The sequence below is a fragment of the Scardinius erythrophthalmus genome, assembly GCF_964197995.2.
Source record: "Scardinius erythrophthalmus genome assembly, chromosome: 1".
Classification (NCBI taxonomy): domain Eukaryota; kingdom Metazoa; phylum Chordata; class Actinopteri; order Cypriniformes; family Leuciscidae; genus Scardinius; species Scardinius erythrophthalmus.
This window is the reverse complement of record NC_138221.1, coordinates 5,276,781-5,290,575: the sequence shown is the minus strand read 5'-3', so window position 1 is coordinate 5,290,575 and position 13,795 is coordinate 5,276,781. Positions and strand designations below refer to the sequence as shown.

The 13,795-nt window shown below is 41.0% G+C and overlaps 2 protein-coding genes across 2 annotated transcripts in view; one reads left to right on the top strand and one right to left on the bottom strand.

Moving 5' to 3' along the window:
* Nucleotides 1-13,795, bottom strand: part of LOC308703298 (uncharacterized protein) — a 320,767-nt gene that overhangs the window by 94,230 nt on the left and 212,742 nt on the right. The gene's annotated exons all lie outside the window — the stretch shown is intronic.
* The window catches only part of LOC308703243 (uncharacterized protein), a 17,402-nt gene extending 3,607 nt beyond the window's left edge, over nt 1-13,795 (top strand). Inside the window, exon 3 of the mRNA XM_081386563.1 lies at nt 11,722-13,795. Within this exon, the coding sequence (XP_081242689.1) occupies nt 11,722-11,764 (43 nt within the window). The 3' untranslated portion in view covers nt 11,765-13,795. The remainder of the gene's footprint in view (nt 1-11,721) is intronic.

Here is a 13,795-nt window from a genome sequence, read left to right as displayed (position 1 = left end):
TACAAAACGAGCGTACTACAGAAAATTGGGCGCACTGTTTCCATACAAAAATTGGCATTTTTTTGGCAAATTGGCACGCTCCCTCAAAACTTGCGACCTCCGTGACATTGTGCTGTGAGATAAAACTGCACAATTTGGCCTTTTATTGTGGCCAGCCCTAAGGCACACCTGTGCAATAATCATGCTGTCTTATGCCACACCTGTGAGGTGGATTGATTATCTCGGCAAAGGAGAAGTGCTCACTAACACAGATTTAGACAGATTTGTGAACAATATTTGAGAGAAATAGGCCTTTTTTGTACATAGAAAAAGTCTTAGATCTTAGAGTTCAGCTCATGAAAAATGGGGGCAAAAACATAAGTGTTGCGTTTATAATTTTGTTCAGTGTGAATTAAGATTGCCACATTTATCAATGTATGATCAGTTGTACGATGTACGTTGTTGTGGAAATAATTCTATTCGAAAAGTGAGGAGGAAGGAGACCAATACAAAAACCTTTGAAAAGTCAAAGTATCAAAATCTTTTATTTCTTGCAAGAAATTGGCAGTTCACATACAGAGAATGTCTGTCATGAGAAGAGCAAAGCTACTTCCAGTTGGCATCATTATATACCCTTAACACATCCTGGGTCCGTTGCATCCAGTCTTGTTTACCTTAAAAGGAAACATCTTGGTTCAAGACCCCCCCTGTCTCACATAAATTTATCTAGACAGCACAATACCTACGTCTGCAAAAGTTCCTGTTTTTAAGCTACTTGGTTTTCACACATTCTGCCTATCGCTATTTTGATCGAAGCTGCTCAAATCTACGCACATACTTTTCACACTTCAAGTACAATAGGTCACTTGAAGTGCACATTGTCTCTTTGTTACTTAGTCTTCTAACCCAGAACATTTTGTTCCCGCAAGCTTGTCTTCACTTATGCATTTCTAAAAACTTGGTTACATATCTTCAATAATGTATTTTTAGCTTATATGATTATATTTCTTTAACTGCTTCACGAGTACAAATACATGTTCAATGTTAAATGTCTTATGTCAAAACCAGTGATACACATCTAAGAGTAAAAGAACACATCTATAAGTGTTAAATGTTAATACAAGTGATACACATGAGTAAAAGGTTCACATCTATAAGTAAAGAACACATCTAAGTAAAATGAACACTTCTAATAGTAAAAACACATCTAAGAGTCAAACACATGTCTAAATGTAAAATTTCCCTTACAATCCACCCCATGTTCATTTTCAAAGAACATACACACTAAATTTGACATTTACTTCTCCATAATCATAGTAATTTACATCAAGTAAATTTTTCCCATGGCTACTTCATTTCTTAGTCAAACGCATGTTCGCTCTCATTCTCATATTCTTCAGTCTCGGGCACTGTGGCATCCGCCTCAGGTTCCCTACGTATCATTGTGACGTACTCTCCTGTAGTTATTCTAACCATCGTGGTAGACACTGTTCTAGCAGTGATTGTAGAGATACAATTTATCAAACATGGGATCATCAAAATCAAAATCAAAATCAAACATGCTATCGGCATAACAGTACTTATTACCCATTTAGTCCACCCCTGGAGGCCAGAAAACCAAGCATCCAGAGAAGATGACATTTCTGGTGGAGTGGCCACAGCCAGTTTCATGTGCTCTATTATGTCTGTTACATTTTGATAGACGTCAGGCAGATTGAAGCAACAGGAAGTCCCTAACATTTTGCACACGCCCCCTCGCTCTGACGTGAGGATGTCGAGCACGATACGATGTTGTACGACTGCCTGTCTGACGCCTCTAAGTTCATAATTCAGTTGTCCTAAAGCATCTTCAGTTTCGTTAGCTAAGCGTAATACCTGCCAGGCTAAGCCATTTATTTTTAACAAGCTAGCAGCAGTACCTGCCCCACCAAGGAAAGACCATCCGGTCATCGATATTCTACTTGTCCAAGGATTCCAAAGTTTGGTACCTTGAAACATTATCGGTATCTTTTCATCAGCTAAGCTTCTCTTTGATCTCATAGAAGTTTGCTTATAGTCGTCATTTTCTTTATTTACATAAACGTCCGTTCCTATATCTAAAAGTCCTGGATAACAGCACCCCATCCAGTTCTTAGGAAGGGAATGGAAAGCAGTTTGACCGCAGACCCATACTGTTCCAGCTGTAGTTTCTCTTAGATCATCGTCGTTACCTGGACACGCAATAAACACACCATCTGATGTTATACATTTGTTATTATGCATTGTTATCGTAGTTTTGCAATGGGATGTACCTGTCATTACTGCCCCTCTTTGGAACTCTAATTTGCATAAACATACGTCGCCTAATTGCGGTTTTACTGCCCATACATTGTCAAAGTCTTTGGTACTGTGTTCTGATGGATTCTGACACGCAACCCCCTTTCGAGACATTGATTTGTTTTCGTCAGTGTTTACTCCATTCAGTAATTTCCACATAGCACACGGAATTAATCCTTTTAATTCTCCTAGATTAGTTGATCTTAACGGATGAACCCTCCAGGTCCTATCCATTCTCAGACACCACCAACATGATTGATTAATTTCCAAAGCTTGTCGTTGAAGTAAACTTAACATACATGCTCTATTGCCCCCACATTGTATTCTGCTATGTGCAATAGTCGTGTCTTCATGATGCAAATTAAACTGTCTTTCTAATTCAGCATCTTCTTCTTCAGGTATGCTAGAATGAGTTATCAGTTCAGACAAGCTATGGGTTTCCGTTGGTGGATCTACCATTGTAATGTCTATTGGAACATAAGTGTCAGTACCTGCTGTCCACCATGCACAGAAAAATTTTCCTTCCCACTGAGTTGCACCATCGTTTCCTGTTGACAGAGTGACTTTCAATTTAATTTTACGGTTTTCAGTGATTTCTTCGAATTCAATAAGACCTGAAATCATCTTTCTGATTTGACTATTAGGTGATTTATAGTCTGCTCTCGTCATTAAACCATCAAGCATAGCATCTTTATTACCCCCGTATACATCTAGCCATTCACATGGTTCTTTACAAAAATACATGGCTTTGCCCCATTTGCTCAAGCTGGTGGGATTATACCCAGGTCCTGCTGCTGAAATAGGATCACATATTATAATCAGTTTACTTTCTTTCCCCTTTGTCATTTGTACCTGTATACTACCGTCCTGTGCTAGACCTATGGTCAGACTAGTTAAGAGGATAAGATTTAGTAGCATATTCCCACAATTTACAACCTTGCCAGGCAAGAAAATGTTGTTGTGAAAAAGATATGAGTCCCTTTTCTCTATCTATTGTTGGTCTCAGGGCAGGTCTGGTGGCTATTATTAGACAAGTCACTCCAATGCCCTCACCATCAAAACTCCACAAAGTTCTTGACTCAGTTCTAATGATTCCTAGAATGGCTGAATCGTCTTCAATTAAAGATTCGTCCTCCCTCCAGAGATGATAGTGTTTGAATTGGAAACTTACAGGATGACAAGCCGCACCCTTTAGTTTGTAACCTGTTAGGTACTCGTGGGCTGTATATGGAATTCTTCTTCCGTTGCAGCTACCGCATGAGCTGATGCCTGGGATTCGTCCTCCGTTGCAGCTACCGCATGAGCTGATACCTGGGATTCTTCTTCCGCTGCAGCTACCGCAGGAGCTGGCACTTTCCGACAGTGCGTCCAGTGAATCCACGGAGCCCTCTCCTCGACTTTCACTGCAGTGTGAGTTGTCAGCAAAACTTGAAATGGTCCCTGCCACCGTTTTGCTCTCCAGTGTTTCCGCCTCAGATCCTTTATCAGCACGAAATCACCTGGTCTGATGCTGTGCAGGGCTGTCTCAGCCGGTTCTGGAGCCGCTGCCTGTACCTGTTTTGAGATATCACAGAACACCTTATCCAGTTCAACACAATATTGCAACATGTCATGTTCACAAAGAGTGGTGTCAGGCAGTGGTCTAGGTTTGTGTGGTTCCCAGCCCATGTGAGGTGGACGAGCAAACAGAATCTCGAATGGTGAGAGTTGTGCTCGCCCCCTCTTTCTCATTCTCATATAAGTCAAAGCAATGGGCAGAGCCTTAGGCCATGAGAGCCCTGTCTCATCGCAAATTTTTACCAGCTTGTTTTTCAGAACCTGGTTCTGTCTCTCTACCGCTCCAGCTGATTCTGGATGATAGGAACAAAAGTGTTTCCAGGGTGTACCCAGAAACGTTTCAACTGCTGAAATTGCACTGTTCACAAAATGCGAGCCATTATCACTTGATAATCTCTCAGGAATTCCCCATCGTGGGATTATCTCCTGTAGGAGTAATTTTGCCACCCCTTGTGCATCTGCTTTTGCTGTTGGTAAAACTTCAACCCATCCTGAAAAAAGATCTACAGCAACTATGCAGTATTTCTTCTTATCTGATTGTGTCAACTCAATATAATCAAGCATTACATGTGAGAATGGTCTTGGCGGCCTGGGATGCCCCGCCTGTCTCATTGCCTGACCCCTGGCCACATTGTTCGTTCCGAAAATCAGACACCTGCTGCAAAAATCTGCTGCCACTGTGGAAAAACCTTTGGTAAACCAGTTATTTTTCATAATGGAAAACATTCCCGTCTTGGACGCGTGGTCCAAACCGTGTGTCAGTTTCGCATATGCCTGAAAGAAATGAGAAGGTAAACATGGTTTTTCATTGGGGCCCCACCACTGATTATTTTTATACACACAGCCTGCATCTCTCCATTTTCTCTTGTCATCAGCAGATGCATGCTGATGCATAGCTTCTATGTCCCCTAGTTCCTCATCCAGCCGTGCTGCTGTGGTTATCTGAACAGGAAGCAGAGCCGCAGCCTTTGCAGCTAAATCAGCTTGTCTGTTTCCTTTAGAAACATCATCACTGCCTGAAGTATGGGCCAGACATTTGCACACTGCCACTTCTTTTGGTAACATCAAAGCATCCAATAATTGACCCACTAGCTGGTGATTCAATATTGGCTTACCGTCCGCTTTCAAAAACTTTCGATGTCTCCACAACGAGCCAAAGTCATGTACAACACCAAAAGCATACCTTGAGTCAGTGTAAATTGTAACACGTTGGCCACTTGCCAATTTGCATGCTGCAGTCAGAGCAACCAATTCAGCAGCTTGTGCAGAAAAATGTGATGGCAGTGGTTGTTGTTCCAGAACCTCAGTTAATGAAACAACTGCATAACCTGCTCTGTTCTTGCCAAAAGCATCTTTGCTGGATGATCCATCCACAAAAAGAATCATATCACTGTTGGGTAAAGCCTCGTCTGTCAAGTCTGGTCTTGGACTACATATCTGTTCCAAAGCTGAAACACAACAGTGTGGTTCCCCGTCTTCCTCTGTGGGGAGCAGATTTGCGGGATTCAAAACATTACATCGTTTTACAGTAATGTTAGGCATTTCTAGCAGCACAAAATTATATCTCAGCCAGCGAGCTGCAGATAAATGAGAAGTCTTTTGTTCTAACAAAATCAGAGACACAGCATGTGGTACAAGCAGTGTTAAATCACTGAAACCCACAAAATCTCTGGAAGCCATCACAGCTCTCTCCGCTGCCGCCACAGCTCTCAGACAAGCAGGAAGTCCCCTTGCAACTGCGTCTAACCTGGTGGAAAAGTACGCTACAGGTCTCTGTCTCCCAGCATGTTCTTGTAACAAGACAGAAGACATATAACCATCTTTTTCAGCTACTGTCTGCGTAAACTTTTTCTCTGGATTCGGAATTCCGAGGGTAGGAGAACTCTGCAAAGCTTGTTTCATTTCGCAAAAAGCCCTTTCTGCCTCTTCGGTCCATGTCAGTTTGTCAGAGGCTGCCATCTCCTGCCCGTATATTAATGCTGACAGAGGCCCTTCCTTTTCACTGTAGCTAGGAATGAATGTTCTGCAATACGAAGTCATTCCCAAAAACGACATCATTTGCTTTTTCGTGATCGGTTTAGGAATGTTTTGAATTGCCGTGACCCTTTTGTCAGATAATGACTTCCCATTTGCTGTCAACACGTGACCTAAAAAGGTAACTTTGGATTGATTTATAGCTACTTTACTTGGGTTGACCTTGTGGCCCCGTTCTGCCAAGTAGGTTAACAATGTGATTGTAGCCTGCTTACAGACCTGTTCGTTTGGACAGCAAAGTAACAAGTCATCAACATACTGCAACAGAGCCACGCCAGGTGGAAGTATCAAATCTTCTAAACTGCGTTTTAAAGCTTCGTTGAATATTGTTGGACTTTCACAAAAACCCTGACACAATCGTGTAAAGGTGTATGCTTTACCATTGAAATTAAAAGCAAACCAAAATTGTGAGTCAGGATGCACTGGAACGCTGAAAAAAGCATTTGAAATGTCAACAAGCGTGTAACACTTAGTGTCAGCCGGAATTTGAGCGAGGATCGTATAAGCGTTCGGTACGTTTGGAGCGCGAGCCTCCACGGCGTCATTAACCGCTTTAAGATCCTGGACAAATCTATATTCAACAGCTTGATTTGCGTCCCTAATTTTCTTTACCGGAAAAATGGGAGTGTGGACAGGTGAGTCCGGACACTCAACAATGACCCCTTTTTCCAACAAAGAATTAAACACTGGCGTAATGCCTTCAATCGCTTCCTTTTTCAATGGATACTGCATTTTCTTTGGTCTGTAATCAGATTTAGGTTTGATTCGAACAGGCTCACAACCTGCAATCAGACCCACATCATACTTATCTTTAGCCCACAGACAACTCGGAACTCCCTCCAACCCCTCAGGGATGATAGGGAGATGCAATAAAGTCAGACCGTCAAAGTTCACTTCCTCCTCCAAGACTGTGACTGATCTCAAACCTCTCAATGTTTTATGACACGGTTGTTTAAACCATCCGGTACTTTCACTTTGGCAGATCATTCTTTGTTGATCTATTATGACCCAGTCGGTCAGTTCATGGCACTTGGTCATGAAGGGACCTGCGTCACGCCATTCAGCCTTCACTGGTTTAGCCAGTGAGATATGAGGCTGTGCATCTTCCACGTCATAAAACATTGCCTGTTTGTCAGTCAGTTTCACCCCCAAAACACACCAGTGGTTTGTCCAATACAAGTAATCTGTCTTTATATTTTCCACCTCAACATTAAACCAACGCTGCTCAAATTCATCATCAGGTTCAATGCTGACATGTGAAGTACAGTGCAGATCTGAGTCATTCATAAAATCAGATGATGACAACACTCTGTCATGAGCCTTTGTGGTCAGACACGTGTTAGAAACTTGCCATTCATAAACAAACAGATGGGTTTCCTCTGCTTCTAAATGCAGCATTCTCATGTCAGCCTGAAGCCCCTTAGCAGTACAGTGAACAGAAATACCCAGTTTGCACATTAAATCTCTTCCCATCAGATTAACTGGACATGACTGAGAAATCAGGAAACGGTGCTTGAATTTTCTCTCATTAATTGAACACTCAAACGGCGTTGAGAATGGTTCAATAACCACATGACCAGTAGCACTTCTGGAAGAAGTCATTTTCCCAGAATATGAAATAGGTTGTGTTAATTCTGTTTCTTGAATAATAGAATTACTCGCGCCTGTATCTAAAAAAAATAATAATGTTTTGTCCAAAACATTTACTTCTATCAAAGGTAAGGAATCTTTAGCCCTATAGAAAACATTAGCAAGCACTTCTTCTTTGCAGGGAGCAGAGTCAGAAACGAAAGGAGAATGATACTTATCTGATGGAGAGTCAGGAAACCCGTTGCTCGCACCCCCCTCCTCTCAGTCTGCCTGCCCCGTGTTGAACGCCGCTTGCGGGCAAGTGTCACGCCAATGTCCCTTTTGTCCGCAGATAAAGCAAGTGTCCCGATCTGGACGCTGCTGGTTTTGTGAAAAATGTCTATCTTTTCCACGACCTCGTCCTCTGCCTTTTCCCCCACTACTACTTTGGTTGCGTAGATAGTGGTTTTGCTTGAGATTGTTGTTATGCAGCGCTATCAGAGCTAGAGTAAGATCTTTGTCTTGTTTGGTGATTTTGGCTGTTTTCTGCTTCTTGATGATTGTTTCGTGATGTTTTGCATGTCGTCTGATTTCAACTGTGGAGGCCAGTTGCCATCCAACACAGCTTCTTTCAATTTCTTTTGAAATTTCTCTGTCCATTCCATCCATGAACAAAGTTCTCAAATAGTCATCATAAGGATCAGACCCCATAGCTTCTGCATTCTGGCCTGTTGGTGGTGGTCTTTTTTCAATACCACCATGGCGATCAAAGCACTCTTTCAGCCGAAGAAAATATGCTTCAGTGGTTTCATCTTTCCCTTGAATGCATTGACGAACTTGGTTAATGTCCATCGTGCGTGGAAATACTTTCTGTAAAGCGTTGATGATTCCCTCGACTTTAATTTTATAGTCACCGTTTGTCTGATGGTTGTAGTCGACATGTATCATTCGGGCATCTTCTGGCCAGTGCTCAGACATTTTAGCCATCTGCACTGCTCCATATCTCAAAATCAGTAGTCTCCACAGTTCACCGAGAGTCGGTCTGAATTCTCTGCAGAAAAGAGCTAAATCAGCCCCCAGTTTTGCCCCACCTGCTTCGATGTTTGGCAGGTGTTCAGAAGCTTGCTTCAGTTCCTCTTGGGTCCATGGTCGCATCACCAGAACCGATCCATTTGGTCCCGCCACTTCGAGCATCGGTGCCTGAAAATTCTGGAGACTTTCGTCGTCATCGTCGCTTTCACTCTTTATCTCTGTCTCTGAATCATCAGTCTGATAACGTTGGTTTCGCAGGGTCTGTTGCCGCCCCATTTGCCGTCTTAACGTGGCTCTGGTCAAATCTTGATCAGCTTTTCTTTTTTGCTGCCTTCGTGAGTGCAAAGTCAATTTTCTCATGTTTGTGCTTAGCAGGTCTTCTAAGTCTTTGTTGCATTTCTGCTGCTTGGCTTCTCTGAACAGTGCACCAGAGCGCGTTGTCGATGCGTCACTTTTTCCTTCCTCTGTTGGAGTGTATTCGGGCGGCGGTGCAGTTGGTGCGCTGGCTTGCACCTCTCCCGCAACTTGAGCAACATCCCCCGGGGCAGGAAAGAGAGCAGGTGGTGGATGTCGAGCCGGATATCCCTCGTCCTCCACCGTCATTCTCGCGTAGTGACCGAAAAAGGGAGAAGAAGAGTCAGCAATAGCACTACAGTCATTTTTAAGATTCAATAGTGCTTTCTTTGAAGCCTCCTGTCTTTCCTCATCAGAGTACAATGGTGCGATAGCCCGACAGACTTGTTTTTGTTGTCTGCGTGTTGCTTCATCCAACCATTTTACTATGATTTCACCACATTTATCATATTGCTCTTTGTCCTTCTTTTTTACAATATGAGTCGCCCAATTTATTTTGGTTTGAGTCAAATGTGACACACTTAAACCCCCGTTAAACCCATATTGACTTATCAAAAACGGCACAAAAGCATGATACCAGGTTCCCATTATTTTATCCATTGCTTTATATGAGCCCTTAGAGAAATTAACCTGTTCCTCCACGCTTTTCGAATTTTCATTACCCATTGGGTTTATCTACAGTATTTATATTTGCGTACTTGAATCTTTTCTCTCACGTGGTCACCACGTTACTTTATTTACTGTGTTAATTCTTCCCCCCAGCGTGGCCACCACGCCTGCCTAAATTCGTCAATTTAGGACTTTCAAAATGCCCACATCCGTCGATGTTAGGTCTTTTTCCCAAACAAGTGCTTTCTTAAAATGTCCGAAAATTACTATCAGGCTTATTTCGAACAGCCCCTTGTTTGGACGCTTGAGAAACCCTCTTTCTCAAACTCTGGCCCTTCTGGGAAAACAATTAACACCTGGCATTTGAGACTATTACTTTCAGGCTTATTCTCAAATCCTTTTGGAAGTTACTTTCAGGCTTATTCCAAAACTCCTGACCCTTTTAGGAAAAATATTCAATACGCAAAGATTTTCTTATCTCTTATTTACCACGTAAATAATTTTCTCTCACCGTCTTTTGATGACCTCGTGAGTTCAGTTCTGGGAGTACGTTCACCTCCGTTCGTCGTGATGAGTAGAACAATTCTCTCTCCTTAAACTTGAGGATTTTGAGCCGCAGAGCTGGTCTCTCGGGATGATCAATTCAATTGTCCCTCTATCACGGCGATCGGTTGGTTCACGGTTATCCCATCATCCTCGTCGCCATTTGTTGTGGAAATAATTCTATTCGAAAAGTGAGGAGGAAGGAGACCAATACAAAAACCTTTGAAAAGTCAAAGTATCAAAATCTTTTATTTCTTGCAAGAAATTGGCAGTTCACATACAGAGAATGTCTGTCATGAGAAGAGCAAAGCTACTTCCAGTTGGCATCATTATATACCCTTAACACATCCTGGGTCCGTTGCATCCAGTCTTGTTTACCTTAAAAGGAAACATCTTGGTTCAAGACCCCCCCTGTCTCACATAAATTTATCTAGACAGCACAATACCTACGTCTGCAAAAGTTCCTGTTTTTAAGCTACTTGGTTTTCACACATTCTGCCTATCGCTATTTTGATCGAAGCTGCTCAAATCTACGCACATACTTTTCACACTTCAAGTACAATAGGTCACTTGAAGTGCACATTGTCTCTTTGTTACTTAGTCTTCTAACCCAGAACATTTTGTTCCCGCAAGCTTGTCTTCACTTATGCATTTCTAAAAACTTGGTTACATATCTTCAATAATGTATTTTTAGCTTATATGATTATATTTCTTTAACTGCTTCACGAGTACAAATACATGTTCAATGTTAAATGTCTTATGTCAAAACCAGTGATACACATCTAAGAGTAAAAGAACACATTTATAAGTGTTAAATGTTAATACAAGTGATACACATGAGTAAAAGGTTCACATCTATAAGTAAAGAACACATCTAAGTAAAATGAACACTTCTAATAGTAAAAACACATCTAAGAGTCAAACACATGTCTAAATGTAAAATTTCCCTTACAACGTACAATTAGTTGTTTCAGCCCTGGTTAGTTTGTTTGTTTGTTTTGATCATTAAATACTATTTTAAAAAAAGAAAAGAAACATCATTATACTGAAGAACAAAAAGTTTGGTGTTTAGGTTGGAGAATATTTCAACTAGTTTCTTTGCCCTTCAAATAAATGTGCTGACCAGTATATTACTTGTATAAACTTTGTCAGATGCCCAGAGCTGCTGCAGATACACATTTGAGAGCATTTGGTGGCACTAGTGAAACCAGCATTAAAGATTGGAATTACTTTCAATAAAACATTAGCATTTCATGAACACTTTAAATTACTTAAGTCATGATTAGCAAGATAATTGTGTAAAAGAGTCCATTGAAAGTAACTTTTGCCATGCGAGACATTTATATTTATGCCCCTGGCAGATGCTTTTTCGCTCTCTATTGTACAGGCGCAAAAATTTGAGAATTTGCTGACAGACGGACCATTCATAACAAACGTCAAACAAATAAGCTTAGAGGCCAATCAGCTTGTGTCGTGTAGGAAACTATGTGATTTCTTACAGATCATATCAAGCCTGCGACATCTAGAGTTTTATGACCAAACTAGTGATTTATAACACAAATCATCTTCATGACATTAAAATAGATCATAATCGTGCTCAGCAGTTGTTGATCAGATTTGATGGGATTAAAATGACTATTATACTCAGTGATCTTGACTTTAAGCTTCACTTTTAATTTCATGTTTGTCTCTCATTTGAAATCTCACATGATTTAATGTTTCTTTTAGACCTGATGGACGTGAACAAGAAAGGAAAAACAGAAGCCAATAAATCTGTCTCCTGCCCTCAGTGTATAAAACGCTTCACATGTAAATCAAGTCTGAAGATTCACATGAGAGTTCACACTGGGAAGAAGCGGCTTAGGCTTACGGTCTGAAATCACATCTTCTCATTCTGAAGAAAGACCATTTAACTGTGATCAGTGCGGTAAACTGTTTCATTGGGCATCAGTCCTGAAGAAACACCTGAAGATTCACACAAAGGAGAAGATTCATCCTTAATATTACAGCAGAAAAGACATGGCGGTGTGTGTTTCAGTGCAGAAGGCCTTTACTACAGAAGATGAACTGAAAGACCACCAGAAAATTCACACTGGAAAACACCTTTGAAGTTCAGAGAGCTGAAAAAGAGGCCATAAAAATTATGAAAAATTAATCTGATATTAATTTTTAACTCGTTCTTCATTGTTTTTCATCAGAACATCTAGTTTATCTTACACTTCTACTCTTCCATGCAAATACAACATAAAATTGTATGTAGCTCTGAAACTGGACAATTTTCTTCTCTTCTTCTCTTGAGATGATTTGGCTCTTAAAAGTCAGTAAAGAGAGATCTGTCTCATTCGCTTTCACTTTTACTTAATTTTTGCATTTGCTTCAAGTAATGATCGATTAAACTCATTACTCATTTTATCACTATTTTTTTTTATAGTTCTGAAAGCCATGAAACACTGTTTGCTTTTTGAGCTTTCCATGTTTTAATTTTGTCAATAGAGCTTTTAAATGCCTAATGTAGTGAACAGCAGACATGATGGCACCAGAGGTCCATACTTCACAACAGGAGTCTCTTTGTCTTACTGTGATTAAGGCCCCATCTACACTACTGCGTTTTAGTTTAGAAACGGAGAATTAAAACGAATACAATCTCCGTCAACAGCAGCGTTTTAGCTGTGTATTAGAATTGATCTCCATCCATTGTCCATTGTTCATTGATTTTCACCTCAACTCCATTCCTGAGACCAACGTCTGAACGACCATGGACTGCCCAGGGCCCCCAAACTGACTAGAACACGGTAGGAACAAAGAACCCTGAGAAAAAGACAAATCTTTTTACACATTGGTTTAGAACCACAATAAGGGACAGGAAACTGTAAGGAACATGTCCTGCATATCTCCTTATTCATCCAGGGAACTGTGCGCTCACAGTGGAAACTGCACCTGGAATAACAGCCAATGTAATCTCACCCACTAACAAAGAAATGGACATCTGGGTGATAACTCACCTGAGCTGCACGACTCTTGCCTTTGTAACCTCTAACCTGCAAAGGATCCTGCGGATCGACCACCGCCTGACCCACAGTTCTCCGGATTACACAAGGACCAGCAGCGAACCTCCAGCACTCAGTGCGGCTCTGCAACTGGTGGAAAGGGATCCAGTTTACCCCCACTGCGAATGGAAAGATACCAGTGGAAGATGTAGCCCATTGCAGGACTGATCACTCGACCACGTGGAAAATAAATATAAGCTAACCAAACCTCTTCCAAAAGGCCTGTTCATTAGGTTGTGGCTACATTTACATTTACGCATTTGGCAGACACTTTTATCCATACATTGGATTTCAAGGCACACATTTACATACATGGGAAATCAAACCCATTACCTTGGCGTTGCAAGCGCCAACGCTTTACTGTTTGAGCTACAGGATAGTATAGCTAGGTATAGCTATAACTAAGATTGTTGCTATATTAGATTTTTTTGTAGAGACTGTATGTAGGGTCTGCATATACAGATAGATACATAAGACACATTATCTGTATTCATAGTAAATGCTTATTTACTATTTCATACCAGCATCTAGAAAGACCACAATTGACTTCAATTTCTTCATCCAATCCATTGCTCATCTACTTAACATTCATTGTTAACATCCATTTGTGTAGTATCTGTTTGATTATTGATTACATTTTCTTAGTAGTTAGTAGTCATTTTTCGTTAGTAGTGTAGTCACTTCCTTAGTAGTATTTAGTGAGTGTGATATTTTACTCTTGTATATCTCTTTGTTAATAAATTCATCTTTATTGC